This window comes from Giraffa tippelskirchi, chromosome 9 (genome assembly GCF_054371585.1).
Source record: "Giraffa tippelskirchi isolate mGirTip1 chromosome 9, T2T-mGirTip1v1.2.pri, whole genome shotgun sequence".
Taxonomy (NCBI): domain Eukaryota; kingdom Metazoa; phylum Chordata; class Mammalia; order Artiodactyla; family Giraffidae; genus Giraffa; species Giraffa tippelskirchi.
In genome coordinates this window covers 136,321,624-136,343,927 of record NC_137283.1, presented here as the reverse complement: position 1 = coordinate 136,343,927, position 22,304 = coordinate 136,321,624, and the positions used below count along the sequence as shown (strand labels likewise).

The 22,304-nt window shown below is 42.5% G+C and overlaps 2 protein-coding genes and 1 long non-coding RNA gene across 4 annotated transcripts in view; 1 reads left to right on the top strand and 2 right to left on the bottom strand.

Moving 5' to 3' along the window:
* Nucleotides 1-21,289, bottom strand: part of LOC145521926 (uncharacterized) — a 73,631-nt gene extending 52,342 nt beyond the window's left edge. The window contains exons 1-3 of the mRNA XM_081530887.1: nt 21,038-21,289; nt 18,011-18,133; nt 11,074-11,198 (exon numbers count right to left, since the gene is read on the bottom strand). Of these exons, the coding sequence (XP_081387013.1) occupies nt 11,074-11,198; nt 18,011-18,133; nt 21,038-21,289 (500 nt within the window). The remainder of the gene's footprint in view (nt 1-11,073; nt 11,199-18,010; nt 18,134-21,037) is intronic.
* On the bottom strand, nt 2,903-4,410 carry LOC145521769 (uncharacterized). The gene is made up of 2 exons (XR_014065670.1): nt 4,322-4,410; nt 2,903-3,683 (listed from the first exon to the last, which is right to left on the bottom strand). It is a non-coding gene; the product is annotated as an uncharacterized LOC145521769 (long non-coding RNA).
* SLC2A12 (solute carrier family 2 member 12) overlaps nt 17,661-22,304 on the top strand; it is a 62,323-nt gene continuing 57,679 nt past the window's right edge. Inside the window, exon 1 of one of the 2 annotated variants that reach the window (XM_081530686.1) lies at nt 17,661-18,118. In XM_081530686.1, the coding sequence (XP_081386812.1) occupies nt 18,004-18,118 (115 nt within the window). In that variant the 5' untranslated portion in view covers nt 17,661-18,003. The remainder of the gene's footprint in view (nt 18,119-22,304) is intronic. The other variant, XM_081530688.1, reaches the window with a different exon arrangement.

Here is a 22,304-nt window from a genome sequence, read left to right as displayed (position 1 = left end):
CAGGGCCACCCAAGATGGACAGGTCATAGTGAAGAGTTCTGACAAAATGTGGTCCACTGGAGGAGGGAATGGCAAATCACTCCAGTATTCTTGCTGCGAGAACCCCATGAGCAATATGAAAAAGCAAAAAATATGACAGCAGAAGATGAGTGCCACCCCCCTCCTTAGGTGTCCAGTATGCTATTGGGGAAGAGCAGAGGGTGATTACTAATAGCTCCAGAAAGAATGAAGCAGCTGTGCCAATGTGGAAATGATGCTCAGTTGTGGATGCGTCTGGTGGTGAAAGTAAGTACTTTGGCCACCTCATGCGAAGAGCCGACTCATTGGAAAAGACTCTAAGTGGGGAAGTATTGAAGGCAAAAGGAGAAGGGGGCAGCAGAAGATAAGATGGTTAGATAGCATCACTGACTCAATGGGCATGAATCTGAGAAAGCTCTGGGAGATGGAGGAAGACAGGGGAGACTGGTGTGCTGCAGTTCACGGGGTCACAAAGAGTTGGATACAACTTAATCAATGAACAACAATAAGGTTGTCTTAACTGACCACCTTAATTGGCTCCCTCTCTCTCTCTTTGTCTGAATAGTAAATATCATTAGTATGTTTATAAGAAGACCAAGTCAAGGTCAGTGGACATGTAGGACATGACACTCTTGTGACACAGACATATCTATGTCACATCTCCTCCATCACAAGCCTCTTATTTTCAGGAAGAACAGACAAAGAAGAGGAAATCTTCCAGAGCATAGATTAAAGGGAAAAAACATTTAAAAATAAAAATTGTGTGTGATGGCTTCAGGGGGTTTGACTGAGATACTTCGGATTCAGCAGACAGACTCTAGGGTGGCCTTCATGACCCCCCACCTAGCGTTCACACTCTGGTATAATCCGCTCTCACTGAGTGTGGGCTGGATTTTTTACTTTCTCCTAGTGAACTGACTACAATAAACGTGATGGCATGTCACATGTAATAAGGAACTACATTACCTTATTCAAGAGCTTTTCTTGCTAGAAGATGCGTGCTCAGGGTTCTCTCTCCCCAGACGGCTTTGAAAAAGAGCCATATTGGGAGGTCCATGTGGCAAGTATCTGAGAGGGGCTTCCAGGATTTAAACTCCCCCAAAACTGAGAGGCTCTCAGACTAACAGCTGAAGGGGAATGAATTCTGCCAAACTTGGAAGCAGATCCTTCCCCTGGCAAACTTCCAGATGAGACTGTAAACCAACTGACATCACTGCAGCCTTTTGAGATCTTGAGCAGAGAACCCAGATAAGCTGTGCCAGACAGTGGGATAGTACATGTTTTAAGCTGCTGTTTAAGCTGTGATAATTTGTCTTGCAGCAAGAGCTAGCTAATACATGATAGATCAAACCAAAATCTGGTCAATAAGAGTTCCAGAAATAGAAATATTGGCTTGGCCAAAAAGTTCATTTGGGTTTTTCCATTTTGTCTTATGGAGAAACCCAAATGAACTTTTTGGTCAACCCAATGTAAAGAAAAAAGCCTCAAATATAAAGAAAATTCTAAAATTTAAAAATCTACTTAGATTGAAAACTGTTGTGTGGATTAATGTGTGTGTATGCTCAGTCACTCAATTGCGTCTGACTCTTTCATATCTGACTCTTTGCAACCCCATGAACTGTAGCCTGTCAGGCTCCTCTGTCCATGGGATTCTCCAGGCAAGAACACTGGAGTGGATTGCCATGCCCTCCTCCAGGGGAACTTCCCAACCCAGGGATCAAACCGAGGTCTCCCACATTGCAGGCAGATTCTTTACTATCTGAGCCACCAGAGAAGCTCATGTGGAATAATAGGCGGGGAGAGAAAAGATTCACCAGTTCAGTTCAGTCACTCAGTCGTGTCCGACTCTTTGTGACCCCATGGACTGCAGCACATCAGGCTTCCCTGTCCATCACCAACTCCCGGAGCCTACTCAAACTCATGTCCATTGAGTCGGTGATGCCATTCAACCATCTCATTCTCTGTCGTCCCCTTCTCCTCCCACCTTCAATCTTTCCCAGCATCAGGGTCTTTTCAACTGAGTTAGTTCTTTGCGTCAGGTGGCCAAAGTATTGGAGTTTCAGCTTCAACATCAGTCCTTCCAATGAATATTCAGGACTGATTTCCTTTAGGATGGACTGGTTGGATCTCCTTACAGTCCAAGGGACTCTCAAGAGTCTTCTCCAACACCACAGTTCAAAAGCATCAATTCTTTAGCGCTCAGGTTTCTTTATAGTCCAACTCTCACATCCATACATGACTACTGGAAAAAATTCATACCAAAATGTAAAAATTCAGGATACCAGGGATAAGTGAAACAGCTTAAAAGTTCTTAAGAAAGGGGAAGAAAAATGCAAGTTTCTCTAAAAGGAAAGAAAATTAGATAGACATCCTGTTGCTGGATGCCTTCAAAGTTCTTATTTTAACCTAGTTATATATTTACCCACCCCATTAATTCAACATGCAGACAAAATAAAGGTATTCTCAGACTGCAGAGTTCAAATAGTTTTCTACTATTTACCTTTTTGAAAAAAGTACTGTGACTATACTTCAGAAAAACTTAAAATGAATCAAATGAAGAAGGTATGAGGTCAAGAAAGAGGAAAGTAAACTATGATGAAAAATATGCAGTGAATCTGGAAAACAACCTGTTCAAATTAAAACAAGTCAAAGAAGGTGAGTGGATTCACCTTGACAAATATTATTAAGAAGCTAGATGACTTTAGTGAGAAGGTAAAGGTATATATTTCTTTTAATGAGACTACAATGTAGACAAAATTACAAACTAAAAAAAAAAATCTGTAAGAAATTACAGATTCAAATAAAAAGCAATCTAAAATATAGTATGATTTTGAGCACTTGATAAAGAATAAGACAATAAATTATTTGATTTTAACATTTGGACTTTTTTTTCTCCTTGTGTCACAGCTTTTAATGACATACGAAAACGTTTCTTTATGTATCCTGTCTTATTACTTCACTTAGTTCTTTAATGAATAGTATATTCATAATCATCATCTTATAACTGCTGTATGGTGAATACCAGTTTTAAAAGTCACTCTATATATGACCAAGGCTGTTGCCCCAGAATCACACCCCTGCCTCTCCCTTAAATGGAAACCAATTACTCTTATTGAGGTTTTAGGAGGAAGCTGCAAAGAGGAAAACAAGAACTGGTTACTACCAGCTGGGCCCAAGATGGTGGAAGATTTGACTTTCAGTAGACCTTGAACCTCATTATACCCTCATTATAATACATCAGTATGCTAAATAACACACCGACCAGCGCCATGAAAACTACCAAGACAACAATTGGAAAACCCCATATGAGAAATGAAAAGGAGGGCTGCATCAGATCTGGGTCCAAACCACACCTCTGCTCTTGGATATGTCATGAATATTCCTCCCACTCTTGCCAACTCCCTCCTTTATTGCTTCAATCATCCTGTACATTTGATGTCTCCACCCGAATCGGGTTGAGAAGCTGATTTGTGAACTAGGTTCCTGCTTCTCCATTCTTTGGCCATTGAATAAAGCTTGTGCTGTTCCAGTCTCAGCACTGGTTTCATTATTGGCTGCACAAATCCACTTAAGAGAAATAGCCTTCCTAGCCAAGACAAAGGGTCTCAGCAGGGGTTCGGGTCTCAGCAGGGGTTCGGACCCCAGCATGGGTCCAGTCGACCAATCTGGTAACACATAGACAAATTATGAATACATTAATTAGAGCTGAAGACACTAAAAGCATAAACCCTATAAATATTGAGAATGTAAAAATTCATCTGGTTATAACAGTTGAGAGGTGCTCTAGTGAGAATTAGAGACCTGAGGAAAAATCCAATAGGAGAACTAAAAATAACTCTTAATGAACTGGGTGGTAAGAGGAAGCCTGAGGAGCTTTGTGTATGTGAAAGAGCCAGTGGGGATTGAAATGAATGCATTCTGTTCTCTGCTGTCTTTAAGTAAGCTTAGGGAGTTGGTGATGGACTGGGAAGCCTGGCGTGCAGCAGTCCATGTAAAGAGTCAGACATGACTGAGTGCCTGACTGACTCTGCTCACCAACCCCTAATGTGAGAGGGACAGCCTGGGGCAGCTCTGTCTAATTTCCAGGAAGAACCAGGTGAGGAGGGAAGGAACGGCCCCTCTGGGTGAACCTAGAATCAGTTCCTCTCAGATTCTGCCCCTAAATGCTCAAGACTATGAATATGTCAGAGTGAGGAGGGTGGCTTCTCTGGGTGTGGAATTACAAAAGCCCCCTCCACTCCCCAGTTCTGGAGGGGAGTGCTTCCCTTCCGTCACTTAGGTTTTTCCCACCCCAAGCACTCACTCCATTGGCTCCTGCTCTCAGGCAGCACAATTCCCCGGGATCAGCCCAGGCCCAGGCAACACAAAAGCCAGGAGGAGGGGTATCTTCTGGGTGCCTGGCAACCGCTCCTTCCAGCCTCGCCACACAAAGCGGCTGCCGGGAACACTGGGGCCTGGCTGTGTTCTGGAATGGGGGAGGTAAACACACAGGAGCAGCAAGACGCAAACGGCTATTTTCAAACAATCTTATCATTCTTCTCTCTCCTACCTTCTTGCACAATCTGGGAGTCTCTGAAAAGAAAACAGTATTCCCGGCTTTGTCACACCTCCCAGGGGCCCAGGTCTGTTTCCCAGCATGTTAGCTTCTCCAGTGGAAGCAGCTTATCAGTCGCTGAGGACTCAGGACTCCTAGACTTGGGAGCCTGGGTCTGCAGTCAGTGGACGGGGAGGCAACTTCCCAGCTCATCGTGAAATTCAGGTTTAGAACTTTCTTCGCCCAGTGAAGCCCCAACAAACCTGAAGTTTGAGGGAGCAATGTTTGGCTCAAAGGCAGCCAGAGAGGAAGAGTCCATTTTTGACAAACCCAGATCGTGTCTCCTAACGGGACTGGGCCCTCTTCTTCCTCACTGTTCTTCCCTTCATTTGGGGGGGGAGGGTGCCTGTAGTGTGGAGTAAAAGAGAACACCGAAAGAGCCAGCTGAGCCTAATTTCTTGGTGTGTGGAGCTCCCCCACTCCTTGCTTTTCTCCCTAATTTGCCAAGATCAGCGCAAATGCACCGGAGGAGTTGCCTCTGTCAAGCTGCAAAGTCATTATTATGCACCGTCTACCACAAAACACGAGGCCATTGGTCTTCCTTAAACCCGCAGTGGCTTTCCCTGTATCTTCCCACATTGGGCTAAGCAGGGCCCTTGATCTCCACTGGGGCCACCAGGGGCTTCCTCATGCTGTGGTCTCTTTACTTGGGTTCCAGGCCACTCCTTCAAGGACCAGGTTCTTAGATGGGGAAGGATGCGCCAGGCCAGAGGGTACTCTCTGTGCCTCAGCACCACCCCATCCTGGGGGACCCAGGCAAGGGATGTCCACAATAAGATTCCCCAAAGCCTGCACAAGAGCAGTCAGGGCTTTTTATTGCTTTGCTAAATTCCCATCTGCCACAGCAGGCAAGATATGGGCTGCTGAAGTCAACTCATCCATGTCTCACTCCAGTTTGCATGGAAGTGAGCAATCGGCTCCTCATTGCTCTTCTCCCCCTTTCCTTCACCTGGTTCAATGGATAGGAGATCATTTGGGGAGGGGAAAGGAACACAGGGTCAGCGAGGGTGGACGTGCAGCAGCGTGAGACACTCAGCTGTGTGTGTGCGCACGCCCAGTGTAAATGAGCAAGTTCTGAGCTACAGGTGTCTATCTCCCAGACCAGACACTTCTGTACCAAAGACTAATTCCAGTTTAAAAACAGATCCCAACCTTTTCAACAGCCTTCGGGAGTGGGCTTAAGGAACTGACCTGTAGCATCCTCTGGTTTTCAGTCAACTCTAAATCCTTTTCTGAAGTTCTCAGACATTATGGCACAATGTCTGAAGAAAGATTTCTCCAAGTGGGATCCCAACTGTACCCTCACTACCCTAATTCATATATTGGAGGCCTAACCCCTGGGACCTCAGCATGTGACCTTATTGGAAATAGAGACTTTACAGATGCAGTTAGTTAGTTAAGGAGGTCATAATGGGAGTAGGATGGTGTCCTTATAAAGAGACTTGTGTCGTTATAAATCCAATTTGGTTGGTGTGCTTATAAAAAGAGAACATGTAGACTCACACACACATAAGGAGAATGCCATCTGAAGACTGAGGTTATGCACGGCTCTGCTAAAACCTTGATCTCAGACTCCTAGCCTCCAGAGCTATGAGACAATTTTCTGTGTCTAAGCCACCCAGTCTGTGGTACTTTGTTACAGCAGCTTTGTTAGTTTGCTAACTAATGCTGCTGCTGCTGCTAAGTCGCGTCAGTCGTACATCTGGGATATTTCATCAGTTGATATCACTTCTGGCCTTGGAAATCTGTCACTGTGGCACCATCTACTTAATCCTCCTACTTTTCTCAGCCTAGGACCTATAGTCACTTATTTTCTGATTAATTTCCATCATGGATTCCCCACACCCCCAAACGAATTCTAACAGCTTAGCCTGTAGCTCGGGCTCTCTGGTCAGGCTGGAAGACACAGGGGTTACTCTTGTACTCCTAGAAAAGATGACTTTTTAAAAGAAATTCAGGGATCCTTTATATCTTTTCATGATTTGAGAGTTCCAGTTACTTTTTTGCAGCTTTTTCAATATGAGATGGGTGTTGGGCCTGCCTGCTCCTCATGCCAACTTCAGGTCTCAAGTTCTAGCTTATGCAAACCTCCCTTCTTCTCCTCATCTATTATCTATCTATTTTAGAACAAGAATTCAAAAAGGAGACTAGTGCCACAAAAGATACACATTAATGTGGTTATTTGAACTTAAAAATGAGTTTAAATATTTCGTGGTGGAAAAATAAGTTGTTATTCAACCAACTGAAGTGCCAATACTTTGGCCACCTGATGCAAAGAACTGATTCATTGAAAAAGATCCTGATGCTGGGAAAGATTGAAGGCAGGAGGAGAAGGGGACGACAGAGGATGATATCACTGACTCAATGGACCTAAGTTTGAGCAAGCTCTGGGAATTGGTGATGGACAGGGAAGCCTGGTGTGCTGCAGTCCATGGAGTTGCAAAGAGTCAGACACAACTGAGCGATTGAAGTGAACTGAACTGATTCAACCATTTGATTTAACACTAATGCCTATCATGATAGGAAGCCTTGATCAAAGGTCGCAGTCTCAGAGAACCATGTATAGAGAGGAAGAGTATTAGAGTCAAAATGAAAGTCAGGCACAGGTACAAAGAACGAAGTCAGATCAACTGGAAAGGTCTTGGGTTCTTCCAGTTGCATTCATTGTTCCGCTTCGTCACCGTGCATTGGGCTGGGTGCACAGTACATGACGTTTGTGAGAATGGGTGAATGAGTGTTTGAAAGAACACCTGTGTTCCCTTTAATCCAGGCAGGCGGCACGAGCAAGCAGCTAACCAGACCCACAAAACTGCACACAGCAGCTGACAAAGGCAACTCCCCCTTCAGTGTGGTGCTCCCTTTTCCCAGCAGACACTGGCAGCTATTGTTGCAGTCTCCAGGGTCCTTTAGCCCCGTGTAGCTGAAAACCTGCTTTTCCCTCTGTCTATCAAAAGGGGGCGGCAGAGAAGAGTAAATTCAGGGGCCAGGCGGTTGTGAGCAAAACCATCCCAGTCCCATCAGCATCTGAATACAGATTGCCCAAACTGTGTCCTCCTAAAAATTAATGTTTTTTATTTATTTATTTATTGTGGAGAAAGGAAGGACTAAAATTAAAGAAGCTAGGGGAAATCTACCTTAAAGTTAGATTTCTCCTTACATGATTCTCAGAGACTGAGAATCTACCTTTAAATTATTTTGTGTCTATACTGAACAGTTTCTTAAATATAAAATGTTTCTTGGTGTCCTAAATACAGTATGGGCTTCCCTGAGCGATTTTCACTTTCTTTCTAAGTACGGTATATCATATAGGGAATTTCTCAAACGTTTAGGACAATAAAAGAGCCCCCTTATTTTTCGATTCCTCAGAATGTCTGTTAATATCTCAAACCTCTGTAGAAGAGGAAATAGGAAGTACCACCCTAGCCAAGAGAGTTTCCCCGGTGGCTAGGAGAGGAAAAGAATCTGCCTGCAATGCAGGAGCCGTAGGAGACGCCGGTTCAATCCTAGCCAATCCATTCTTAACACCAAAGTTGATTCTCTCCACTTTAAGGTATTGACTCTCTTTACCAACAGGGAAAGAACGACTGGGACGTTGACCCCTGCCATTTCATAGAGTAAGCTCTCTAAAAATGGGGCTTGAAAGATGGGGCCTGATCATTTCTTGGCACCGTCTCTTCTCCCCTTCTCTCCTGGTGGTAAGCATTCATGTGTGCTCATTCACTAAGTCTTGTCCAACTCTTTGCAACCCCATGGACTGTAGCCCACCAGGCTCCCCCCAGTTCAGTTCAGTTCAGTCACTCAATCATGTCCAACTCTTTGTGACCCCATGGACTGTAGCACGCCAGGCCTCCCCATCCATCACCAACACCTGGAGTTTACTCAAACTCATGTCCGTTGAGTCGGTAATGCCATCCAACCGTCTCATCCTCTGTCGTCCCCTTCTCCTCCCACCTTCAATCTTTCCCACCATCAGGGTTTTTTCAAATGAGTCAGTTCTTTGCATCAGGTGGCCAAGGTATTGGAGTTTCAGCTCCAGCATCAGTCCTTCCTGTGAATATTCAGGACTGATTTCCTTTAGGATGGATTGTTGGATCTCCTTGCAGTCCAAGGGACTCTCAAGAGTCTTCTCCAACACCGCAGTTCAAAAGCATCAATTTTTCGGCACTCAGCTGAAGCTCCCCTGTCCATGGGATTATTTGGCAGGAATATTGGAGTGGGATTCCTCCTCCAGGGAATCTTCCCAACCCTGGGATCAAAGCTGCGTCTCCTGCAGCACTGGCATTGGGAGGCAGATTCTTTGCCACTCAGCCACCTGGGAAATTCTCTGGTAGTGAGACCAGGCCCCAGGTTTGTCTGAAAGTTAAAGGTCTCACTGGGGCCTCCAGTTGGGTGTGTGGCTCTGTGAAATGTTGAGTCAGGTCATGCTATTGTAGAGGCTGGAGATGCGTGCACTTTTCTAGTTTAACACCACTGTATCAGTCGCCAGTCTACTGTCATATGCTATATCTGCCCTTATTTAGAAAAAGAGCCTAATGTTGTATGGATAAACAAATAAACTGAGCATTAACTTGATTCTTTTCTATGGTTGCTACTGCTATTGCGTTAGTGGATAAATTATATAGCACCTGAACAGTTTTCAAAGTGCTTTCAAATACTTTATATGATTTTATCTTAACTACAATCCTTCGAGATAATTTTTGTTAAGGAATCTTTGGACTCTGGTCAACAGTAGCCAAAAACAAATGTGTTGCTGGACTTTGACTGGTTTATAGGGCTGCAGGATAAAACAAGAAGAACAAAGTCTTGGGAGAAATCAGGAAAGGTCTGGAGAAATAGGTAATAGTGGGTGGTGTTTTCTGTTCTGTTATCAGGAATGAGTGACTATTCCACTCAGGTATTGACCTTTTGTCACCTCTCAAGACTCACATTCCAGGGATAGAACTTGTCGTGGCAGGCACTTACAAGCCTACCCCTTGGCAAAGAGATGGTGCACATTAGTTGGCAGGTCAAAATGGCATGTCATTTCCCAACAGAAAATTACAAGGTTTTGCCAAAAGAAGGGAGCTTAGCTGCATGGCAAAAAAATTTATCAGCTTCAGGCAAAGCAAGTGTGTGTTTTCCTATCTTAGAGATAAGGAAATAGCCTAGAAGAATCATTTGAATGGCTTAAAGTCAAGTGGATAATAAACAAAAAATACAATAGCATCTATATGATCTTACTATTGAATCAGTTTTTTTTACTAGAATTACCTATACTTCCATGGAGCCCCTTGGATTCAACAGCTATTATTTATTGAGGGTCACTATGGTTGGATTGGAAGGACTGATGCTGAAGCATTGGAAGGACTGATATTGAAGCTGAAACTCCAATACTTTGGCCACCTGATACAAAGAGCTGACTCACTGGAAAAGATTGATGCTGGGAAAGGTAGAAGGCAGGAGGAGAAGGGGATGACAGAGGACAAGATGCTTGGATGGCATCACTGACTCAATGGACATGAGTTTGAGCAAGCTTTGGGAGATGGTGAAGGACAGGGAAGCCTGGTGTGCTGCAGTCCATGGGGTCACAAAGAATCGGACATGACTGAGCAACTGAACAACAACAACAACAATGGTAGGATACTGTTCTAAATACTTTCTTTATATTAATACATTTAATCTTCATAAGAACTCTAAGAGATGGGTGCTATTATTATTCCATTCTAAAGATGAGGAAACTCAGACATAAAGAGGTTCCAGAGTTAGTAATGATGCAGCCACAATTAAAACCAAAGCTAGTCCTAGAACCTACTTTCAAAGTGATTTTATAATGAAGCAATAAAAAATCAATTTAAAGTTTTGTTGTTCATCTTTTTTTATTGTCCATCTCTATCTTTTTCTCCTGTGTTTCTTTCTGCAAATATTTAGTGAGTGACTCAAGGTTTCAGCCACCACACTAGACTCTGGAGGAGTGGCAGTGAACAGGTGATCACAACTTGCCAAGTGGTCACAGTGGTTACAGTCTAGTAGGGAGAACAGTTTAGGAAATCATCACCTTATGTCAGCACTGCACTCTATGCCATGGGAGCAGAGAGTGGGGTCCTTGGCCAACTTGGGGAAAGGGAGGACAGAGAAGACTGAGGCATCTGGCAAAGGGGGATGGGGAGGAAGTGGAAAAGGAAGGAAAAGATCATACCTCCCAATTCCTCAAGTATTGAAGGGCAAGTATAGAGCCCAGCCAGACCTCATAGAAAGTCAAAAGCCAAGACCATTCTCCTGGGGCCTGACCTTAGAGTTCCACCTCTCTGTTTCCTCTATGATTTTTCATTCTCTTGTTCCCTCTCCACCCAGCTTTCTCTTATTTTGCACATCTCCTCTGTTGCCTCTACCGTAACTCTGGCTTGCACAGATTTTGGCCTGCCATGGCCTGCCGTGGCTCTGACCCCAGGTTTCACTTCATATTAATCCAAACCTTCACTCACCATTGGTGGATAAAGTGGAGTGGCCCTTTCAACTTCCATTCCATCCTCCTTCTTCTTGGATAGATTAGAAAACTACATTTCCCAGAGTTCTTTGCAATCAGGCTGTAGACATCAGTTGGAAGCATCTGTAAAACACAGTAGACATAAGAAAAAAAAAAAAGAAGGTAGATATGATGGGAGGCTATTTTCTTTGCCTCCTCGGGAGTTTCCACTAGCCTATGAGATTAAGTGGGTGTGAGATTTTCTTGAGGCAGTATTTGACATCTGTAACTTCTTGGAGAATGCAGATGTGGGGTGCATGTGTGCATGCTCAGTCGTGTCCAACTCTTTGTGACCCCATGTACTGTGGTCTACCAGGTTTCTCTGTCAATGGGATTTCGCAGGCAGGAATACTGGAGTGGATTGCCATTTCCTTCTCCAGGGGATCTTCCTGATCCAGGAATCCAACCCACATCTCCTGTATCTCCTTCACTGGCAGGTGGATTCTTTACCACTGTACTACTTGCGAAGCCCACAGTTGTGGGGGTAGTTGTATTTCAAACTGATGCCTAGATTTAAACAATACATCTTGAACTCATTGCTCCATTAGGTAGCCTTAGATATAGGAGCTCAGCTGATGAGTCTGCTCTGTGTTATCCTGGGAGTCATTTCTCAATGATTGGAATCGAATCTTTCAGGCCTTCCAAAGATTTTATAAGCCCCCAGTTCCCTATGTTATATTCCTTCCTGTTTAAAATTCCCAAAGAGAAATATGACTGATACATAACCAATCTCTATTTAATTTAGAGAGAGAAGACCCCCAAAGAGAGGATCCTGGCTCATCCCTTTGGCTCCCTGAACATGGGAACTCCATTCCTAGTTTGGTCAGTTGTGCTGGGGGTGAGACTGAGGCGACTACAGTGAGGGGTGAGACAAGAATGTCTAAAAGTGTATGAGGTCAAGGAGGCACTGGCCCATCATAAAGTCCAAGATGGGACTAGATTGCAGAGTTTCCAATGAAGAAGCAGCAGGAGATACATCCAGAGAAATCAGCTGAAGCCAGATCATGCTGGGCATTTTAGGACTCATTAAGAAATGTACACCAGTCCCAAGAACAGTTGGCAGTTGGTCAAAGGTTTAAAACAACTGGAACCAATTAAGGGTCTAGATTTTAGACAAAAGTCTTGGCTGTAGCATAGAAAATGGGCTTTGGGGATCAAAGTATGCAGTCAGGTAGACCAGTTGGAGGTCACTGCAGCTGTCCACATGGGAGGTGGAGAGTGGCCTGAATTTAGAGAGTGACAGTAAAGATGGCGGGCGGGTTCCCTGGTGGCTCAGATGGTAAAGGGTCTGCCTGCAATGCAGGAGACCCAGGTTCGATCCTTGGATTGGAAAGAGCCCCTGGAGGAGGAAATGGCAACCCATCCCACTATTTTCACCTGGAGAATTCCATGGACAGAGGAGCCTGGTGGGTTAGAATCTGTAGGGTTGCAAAGAGTTGGACACAACTGAAGTTACTTAGCAAACATGCACAAGACACTCAAACCAAATACTTATCAAGTATGGGGACTAAAGAGTAATTTTTTTTTCTGCCATTATGGCATAAAAAGAAAGATAACCTAAAGGAAAGGCTTGGTGATTGAATAACTCTTTGTGGATGCCTCAATCCAAAGAGCATGGTAATAGTACCGAGGAAAATTTAAAAACTAGGAATAATTTAATTGGAAAAATAGGTAATAGAATGGAGAAGGGTGCTCATAGAGCTAAGCAATACAAAAGCAGATATAGGTTGAACTAACAGGTAAGACATTGCAAAGCAGAGGAAGATTATAATTTGAACAGCCCCATTAATTGCCCAAATGGGTCTTTGTGCAAATTACATTTTAACTTCAATTTTCTGGAAAATCGGTTTTATAAATAAACAAATTTTGGTCTAAGGGAATGAGAATGACCCACCTATAATTGTGTGATGTACGTATTGCACAACAGTATATGGAAACCCTAATTTGAAGCACTTTTCTTCAGATTTATACTTATTAGATAGTATTATAACAACATTAAGAAAATATTTTTTCAGAAAATACTTTTTACACATGATTTATCCATGATTAGGACTAGTCTAAATTCCTATGTGACCTAAGATTACTCTCTCAGTCTATTTGTTATTTTCAATTTTTCCAAATTCCCTTCTAGTCTCTGCCAATATGCATACTTAAAAAAAAAAAATCATTATGGTGGTAATCAGCATGCAATTTTCCACTATGATTTTTTCATTTCAAATAATAGAAATAATATTTTATTATATTGCCATATTATCCTTCTTTTAATAATTCATTTTATAATTTTATATCACATGGACATAGAATAAATTTAATCAGACTTCTTTTGTAATCTGAGGAAATTTAATCAATATGTTATAACTATTAATACTCTACTCACTAAAGAATATTGAATACCCTTAGAAAAAGTTATTTGGATAATATGAACATGTAAAATAATAAATGTTCTTCCAAAAAACTCCTACCAAGATAAACATTTTATTGGAGTATGGCTAAAAAGACCTGCATTGGTATCTGGATATTTTTTGTCCACAGATCATATTTGCCATTTGTGTTTACACTATAATGAACTATTTTAGGATAAAAACTCAGGAGGTACATTCGCAAAAACATAGGGCAATGGGATGCACCACAGAGAAGCAACAGGGTGTAGTGGAAAGCATGTGAGTTTTGGAATCGAATGGATTTGGACTGCTGTGCTTTGAAATGTTATGTTCTGCAAAAAGACTTGTGCAAGAATGCTCATAACAGCTTTATTTATAATAGCCCAAACAAAACAGCCCAGGTGCCCATCAGTAGGAAGATAGATAAATAAACTGTGATACATTTACCCATGGAATACTAGTCAGCAATAAGCAGAATAATCTACTAATACACAAAAACATATGGATGAATGTCAAAATTATGGTCAGTGAAAGAAGCCTTACACAGGAGTATATACTCTTTGATTCCATTCTATGAGAAGCTAGAACAGGGAATGGTAACCCATGTGGAGAAAATCAGAACATTGGTTGCTTCTAGGGGTTTTGATGGGAAGTTACTCAGAAAAGACATAAAGGGACTTATTGGATGATAGTCATGTTCTGTAACTTAGTAGAGGTTTGGAGTGGACATATGTATGTGCTTCTCTGAATTTATATAATGTTGCACATGGGATTTGTGCATATTGTTGTATGTAAAATGTCCCAAAGAAAAAAAAAGAACCTAAACAATTATTGGACTCTAGTTAATGACACACATACCAAAGTATTTCAACCTACTTTGAAATGCATAAAATCTAAAATGAATCAATGGATGGATAGAGGGATTAAAATCCAGATACACAGGTGAGAGAGCAAGCATAGTAAAATGTTGATTATAGAATCTAGGTTTTCCTAGATTGAAAATTTTCAGGATGAAATATTGGAAAGTGGTTTTCCTTTTTTTTGATCTGTGACATGTTTCATAAACCTCTCAGTTTCAATTTCTGCCAAATGAAGGTAGTAGTCTTTACTTCACGAAGTTGTTGCAAGGTTTAAGAAAAATCATAAAATAGACCTGGAGGATACACAGCAGAGGTCCACAGCCTTGTGATGCTGCTTACCTTCTTCTTCATCCCCTCTTATTTGCCTTGTCAGTTTATAAGCTGTAATGTATAGTTTGGGATTTGGTAGCATTACCTATGAGCAGGTGGTCTGAAATGCTGGTTGCTGTTGTTTAATCGCTAAGTCATGTCTGACTCTTTTGCACCCCATGGACTATAGCCTGCCAGACTCCTTTGTCCATGGGATTTCCCAGCAAGAATATTGGAGTAGGGTGCCACTTCCTTCTCCAGGGCATTTTCTCAACCCAGGGACAAAACCCCTATCTCCTGCATTGACAGGTGAATTCTTTACCACTGAATCATCAAGGAAGCCCAGTCTGAAATGGTATGCAGCAAAATTATTGAAATTATGGGAGATGAACTGTCCATCTGTTGATTATATCTTCCTTAAGTGGAGGAACCGCTTTTAACGATAGTAGTGGCTCAAATTCCATTAAAGAGGGACAGCTTGTGGTGATACTTGCTTTAAAGAGAGTACCAAAAAAGAAAAAAAGGACAAAGTGTTTCAGAAAGTAGTCAAAGGGGTTTTTAAAAGCTACATAGTTAATCAGGTCACTAAGAGCCCATATGTGAGCAGTCACTCATTTAACATGTGTTTATTGAGGGTTTGCTGCATGGCTGGCACTATGCTTAGAGCTAGGGACACAGAGATGAATGAATACTCGGGATAGACATAGGGGCCTGCCCTCATGGAGCTTATATTCTAGTCATGCTAAAGTTAGTTGGATTTACAGGAATCAGTCTGTCATCCAGCAAATATTTACCGAGTATTCACTCTGTGCCAGGAACTTAGAATATCCATAATGAACCAAACAGACAGTCCAGCGTCACAGAGCCTGTGATCTAGCAGAAAAAAAGGAAGGCTGAATCAAACTGCTGTATGTAACTATAATGAAACTGTAACATGGTAAGTGTACAAAATACTATGAAGGAGAAGTACAGTGTTCTTCAGGAAATTTCGTCAGAAGAATATTTCCCATTAGTCTGGGAGAAAAGACTTTTTCTCCTAAACTTTACTCTGTTTAAAAGAGAAGAGTGAGCGCAGAACAGAGCTGGAGAGAACCAGTGGCCCCCACTGGGTCAGCAATGAAATAAAGGACAGAATTAGAGGTACCGGGAGCGATGTGGTCAGTCACATTGTATGCTATTCCTTTGCACGTCTCCTTGGGTTCTGCCTTAGGAGGTCCTATGCGGTTTGGCTACAGAAAGCAAATTGAGAATTGCTGAATTGCTCTTCACCATAGTAAGGGATTCTGGAATTAAGTTTATCTTCTACTTGGTCAAAGACTATAGAAAACACCCCAACACATCCATGGTGCCAGGAAGCTGCTGGAGACACGAGGCCTGAGATCATTAAACAAAAGCAATTATACAGCTGATCCATCACAAGAACATGTCCCCAGCTGAGGTCATTGATTCCCAGTAGAGAGAAGACAGAAGCCAAGAAAATACCAAGAGCTGATTAGAATACGTGTGTCTTGCAGATTAAAAAAAAAAAACAAACCTGTTGCTCCTACAACGATAACACATCCTGGGAACAAATACAAGCCACAGCATCACCGCACCACACATTCTATAGTGGGGACAGGCTGATCTGTTGGAGTCTGAACCATTCACCTCTGAATCAGAAGGGGGCTGGGCTACACTCGAATAACTGTCATTTTCTAGTACTAGCAGCTGACATATAACAGGTGCATAATAAACACTAGTTGAATCAATACAGGTTTGTTTCCATTTGCTGCCTGATTCTCTGAAGGAAAAGAAATACATGGAAACATCTAATGATGAGCAAAGGAGACGTATAAATCATAAGTTAATTTAGAGCTGTGTTAGGATCCAGCCAAAATGATAAAAGTGAGTTCTGCACAGTTCAGCTTCTATCTCTGCAAGCGCGAACTTGTTTCTCTGCCCACAGGAATGACAAGGACCAAAAGCTGCAGTTCATCTTCTTCAAGTCAAGAAGTGCTGAAAGTGACAGAAACCAAGAAAATCAGAGAAGCACAAGGCTTGAAAGTTAGGATGTAAGAGTTATGGCATTAGATCTCCTGGCTTCCTGGTCTCAGCTATATCACAGGCTAGCTGCTATTTTTGAGGTAAGTCACTTTGCCTCCATTTTCTGCTCTGTAGTATGGGTACCTGCCTCACAGTTTCTCCCCTCCCCCAAAAAGAATCATTTGAGTTAATGCCCTCAGCGTAATTTCTGGCACATTAGTGCTCCATAAATTTTAGTTTTTACTCTTAATGATTTTCAAAAATGATCCCAATTTCTTCTCTAAGCTATTTCAAGAAATATATGGTTTGCTAAGTATATAACTGAAGGTAAAATGTCATGACTCTATAAGGCCTTTTATAGAAATATAGTCACAAATCAGGGGGGAAAAAGTCCTTCTTCTCAGGCCCTGATTTTGCTCCAGATTGGATGATACTACAGCCACATCATGGACCATAAAGTCTAGCCTCTCAGAACTGGAAATGCCCCTCCTTCTGCCATCAGGCTATGGGGCAACCCAACAAGAAATTTAGTGTCAGTTTCCCCCTTAGACAGCTATGCATAAATAAACTGGATTATCTTGCTGTAACCCCAGGGTGCAAAAAGTCCAAAGAATCTGTGCATTCTGACTTTGCCTATGCTTGGTCTCAGGCCTTGATTTGTCTGACAAGCCTTGGAGAAAGCGAGTATGTATCGTGTTTACCTAGGACAACATCAGGTTGAAACAATGACTATGCTTCATGCTTTATTGACTTCGCTAAGTGTCATGACTCCTGGAATAACAATCTTGCAGAAAAATTGACACATTTTCCTTTCTGGTGTGTCTCTGCATAAATTGTTCCTCCCTCTGCAAGATTAACTAACACCATCTGTAAGTATTCCAGGCCCTCACTCTCAGCTTGCGCTTGGATCTGCCTGTTTCTTTTCTCTGCCTCTTTTCAAAGGTGCAGGAAGAGGAGAGCTCCCCACTACCTAAGGGCCAAACACTGTCAGAGCTCAGGTTCCCAAGCCTTGAAATCCTTTGCTTCCAACTCTGCATCTGCAGGCAAAAACAATCCTCGGGAGATTCGGCCCTCCCACTGCCTGTGATAGGCTGCTTGGAATAGCAACAGCCTGTGTCACCGAAAAGGGCAAAGCTTTCGGAAATAGAAACAAAGTTGGTCACAAATCACATTGGCTTTGCTCGAAGTTGTTTTTTTTTTTTTTTTTTGCCCCCACCTTTCTTTAGCATGCAACCATGGGGAAAGTGACCGCTAGTGTCAGTGGGGGAAGTCCGGGTGGTTTGGTGCCCAGGGAACGGCTGTAACTTCTACGTGATCATGGTACCTGTTGAAAACGCAGAGGGCCCCAGTCTGCTGAAACCGAAGGGGCGAGCGGCGGAGACTGATGGCAGCGACAGAGCCAACGGCGGCCCGCATCCTCCCTGGGCGCGAGGTAAAGCGAGGCAGCCTGGCTGGGGGACCGCGAGAGGAGAGCGCTGGACGCGTGTCCCACTCGTGTGTGTGCGTGTGCTTGTGTGTGTCCACGTGAGCGTGCAAGGTGCCTGGAGACAAGGGGACAGATCTGGCGGGAGAAGCGACAAGGAGCTCTAATGTGAAGACCGAAGTCTCACTACTCCTAAGCCGGGTCCCCTGCTCTGTGTGGGCTGTATCAGGGATAAATCTCTTTCATTTGGAGAAATTGACTGGCAAGATAATCGGGCCGATGAAGACACCCACACACACCCCTACATACACACATTTTTTTTCATTTCTTGTCACACATGGATAATCTGTGACAATTGGACATTCTAACCACCATTTTAAAAACCAGCATTTTAAGGAGGCTTCCTAAAATTATTAGTTACATAATCAATAAACTCAACTTTCTTTTTAAGAGCCCAGCTTCTTTTTGTAATGAATTTGAGCATTGTTTGCAATTCTCAAAAACCTCTGCTTACTTGCTCCTGCTTTCTTTAAAACTGGCATTTTAGACTGAGGTTTGTTTAATACTTTTCCTTCTGGAGGCAAAATTTGGAAAAGTTTTCATTCATTTCAGTGAACTTTGCTAAACCAAATGTCTTTCTTCACTTCCATATTTACAGTTTTCACAAATACACTGCCCACATTTAGTTGCCTCTCCTGATCAGTTAGTCTTCAAAGGAATAGGAACTCATTGTAATACGAAATGAAATCAAACACAAATAATACCCCCTTCCCCTGCTTCTCTCAGCTCTGCTCCCTCTAAGCATATAATACATTCCCAGGCTATATATTGGAATTTCATGAATAATCCAAACCACCAAATAAATACAAAAAGCATTTATCTTTCACCTTGGGATGGATCTATATACTTATTTGTTTTTAAAACAATTGCTCTTTTAAAAGAATTTGGTTTTAATTTGATTTATTTATTGCATGCAGAGTATTAGTTCCCCAGTTCCCTGGTGGAGTCTTAACCACTGGACCACCAGGGGAAGTCCCCTATATGCTTAGGTTTGCATGGTGGGATTGTCTGATCTTGGAATTGAATCCATATTGGAACTGAAACACCAAGCGACCCCTCCTCGTAAATGGAGAAGCTCTCCTTCTCCTCTGTCCTCTTCCAGCTCAGCCCTCTCTAGCTTCCCTCCCTCTAGTCAAGAATTAATATCTGGGGTCCCTTACACTACAGCCCAGTCCTCTCTTCAGCAGAGCTGCCACTTGCTCTAAGTGTGATCTAAGTCCAAGAACAAACAAAAGAAACTTGTATTGGGGAGTAGAGAAAGAGTGGCGAAGTTCTCTCTGAATTTTCAAAAGATTGAGCTGGAGGGTGAGTTGAGGTGGTAATAGCGACAATAGCATTAACTATTTAGAGTCAGTGATAAATGTCGCAAAGAAGCTGAAAACAAACTTTATGCTGGAGGGGCCTCCACGCTAACAATCAAAAAATGGACTATTTAGTTTTGATATGTCTTTGAAAGCATAGTGTCCTTTTAATAGGGCAGATTGTCCAAGTTCACAATGGAAAGCAAGTATGTGTGCTTCTAAAGATTGAACACACACAACTTTCAGTTTAAAGTACAACTTTAAACTGTTGAAAAGAAACAGTAAATGAATAAACACCATCAACTGTCTTTTACATTTAACTTTGAATGAATCTTTATCATGTAGAAGAAGAAACCTAAATGCTTTTCTTAACTCCTTAATGAATACAGCTTTGATGGGTGCTATATGTAGCTTGTATTTAGACAATTACAAACCTTATTATTACTTTCATAATTCCTAAATTGTCTTAGGCATTCTTGGTACCCAAAAGCAATTATACAGATCTATGTGTATAATGAACACATAGTATGGACTTGCTCTGCTGTTTTGACAAGTTAGTTCGCCTCTTCTATCGGGGTTGTATTTTTGTCTGATTTACAAAGATGTCAAATGAAATATTTGACGAAAACTTCTTTCAGCTTCTTTATATTTTAAACTTCCACAGCTTCATGCAGGAAATTTCAAGTATTTAAAATATGCTTAATAATTATCCTTCTTTTCCTGCATTTGAAGGTAGCAAGTTGTTCTATATTCCTCGATGAAAAACAATGTGCAAACCCAGGATAAGGTAATTAAAGCAGTCGAGATATTGAAAAGTGAAACAAAACAAAAACCCTAAGCTCTGTGATTGCACCCCCTTAATGCTATTGTGCATAGTGAAAAGGGTTGGCAGGTTTTCCTTGTCCAAACCCTCTAAACTGGAAGGAATGCTTTGTTCCAGTGGCTAGAAGCTAATGAATTTAAATTCATTTTCAAGAAGCTATGGCTTAAGTGGGTACATTTTCAGTAAACATTTCAGCGTTCATAGACATGTTATAATTGACCTTGTAGGGCAAGGTTGAGCTCAATTTGAAATCTTGGTACTTAAAGCCAGCAACAGATATAGATGAGGTGAGAATCATGGATGGCTAGAGCACCTCACACAAGGAGAACAGGAGTCCAGAAGATGTGTGGTTGGCCCAAGTGCAGGGGGTGGCGGATCAAAGCAGACCCTGGCAGCCTGTGGCCCAGCGGGGCCTGATCCTTCCTCTCAGGCACTGGGTCTCCCAGGCTCCTCTAATTCGTGATTCAACAACTGGCTAGGAAGAGGGTTTCCTTAAGTCCTCCGCTACCCCACTGGCTCTGCTTTTCCCTCTCAGATCTGCCCCGAAGGTCAGAAACAGAACAATACTTGTTGTGTGAGTGCTGGTTTTCTACACCACAGATCCAGCTGCCCGATGTACTGGAACCCAGATCGCTGGAACTAGGCTCACTGAATCAGCGATACTGATTGCGCTTCATCCCCTCCCAGACTCTTCTAAACCTGAGCTGCCGCAGTCCTGCAGTCTGAGACTTAAGAAATGCACACCTCTGCTAATGAGGTGACTGCGCTATGGCAGTTGTCCTCAAACATGTTTAAAGCTGTGAACTCCTTTCTGCAAATGGAGTCTGAGTAGGTGGTCAGTATGTGAGACAAGTAATCGTGGCACTTCTTTAGTGGAAAGGGGGCAAGTGTACAAAGAAAGACCGGTGGCCTGGCTGCTTCTCTGCTCCCCTCGCATCCCTTGTAGCCCTGAGCCGGCTCCTGGGTCAGGATCACATTAGCAAACCTCAGGTCCATCACTGCTCTGGTTATGCAGGTCATGTTTTTGAGGTTGGGGCATATTTACTGTGCTCCCACTGTGAGCCTTGAGCTTTCAGAATTAGCCTAAACTGGTCCCTCTTGAATTGAGTCAGGCTTGGCCTTCTCAGGCTTCCTCAGACAGCCCAAGGGGAAGTTTACTTGTAAGACAGACTGAGAAGACTTTGGGGAATAGACTTGTTATTAGGGAAGAGAAGGTCAGACTGACCACCTTGACCTGATAACAGAGCTTTGACTGTGAGACCAACTTTGGGAAGTTAGTTTGGAAAGACCCAGACCTTGACCATTCGCATTTTCCCAGCCTTTCCACATATTAAAAAGTGACATCTGAAACTAATATTATAAATCAACTATAGCTTTAAAAAAGCAGGGACTTTTTTTTATAAACCATATGTGGTATATATGTATCAAAAGAAAAAGTGACAAAACCTGTGACAAAACTTGTGCTTTTAAAAGCATGAGTATCTAACAAATAAATGGCAGTTACAACAGCAAAAACAAAAAAGTTGTGTATGGCTTGATATTCCCAAGGAAATGGCAGAATTTATAGACATTTGAATTTATAAGGGACTACAGGTGTTTTTGTCTGAAAATAAGACCAAATTTAAAGATAACCATTTCCTCTTTCTCTTCAATCTGCTTGTCTCTGGGTCTGTACATTTAACCTTACTTGGAAATCATATAAAAAATCTAAATTTGAGGGGTTTTGTGACAGTGCGACCTGGGTAAATGGCTTCTTTGGGACCTGTGGTGGTGGTGGTTTAAGTCGTGCCTGACTCTTTGTGACCCCATGGACTGTATGTAGCTCCTCTATCCATAGGATTTCCCAGGTAAGGGAGAAACCCCTAAACAAATATGGCGGGAGCTCTTCCACTGCCAAATCTGGGTGGGTGGTGTTTGACTCACACAGCAGGAATCTTTTCCCCTTTAATATCATGTCACCCCGAGAGGTCAAGGAAGATTGTCACTTGTCACAAACCACCTCTGGGCTGCC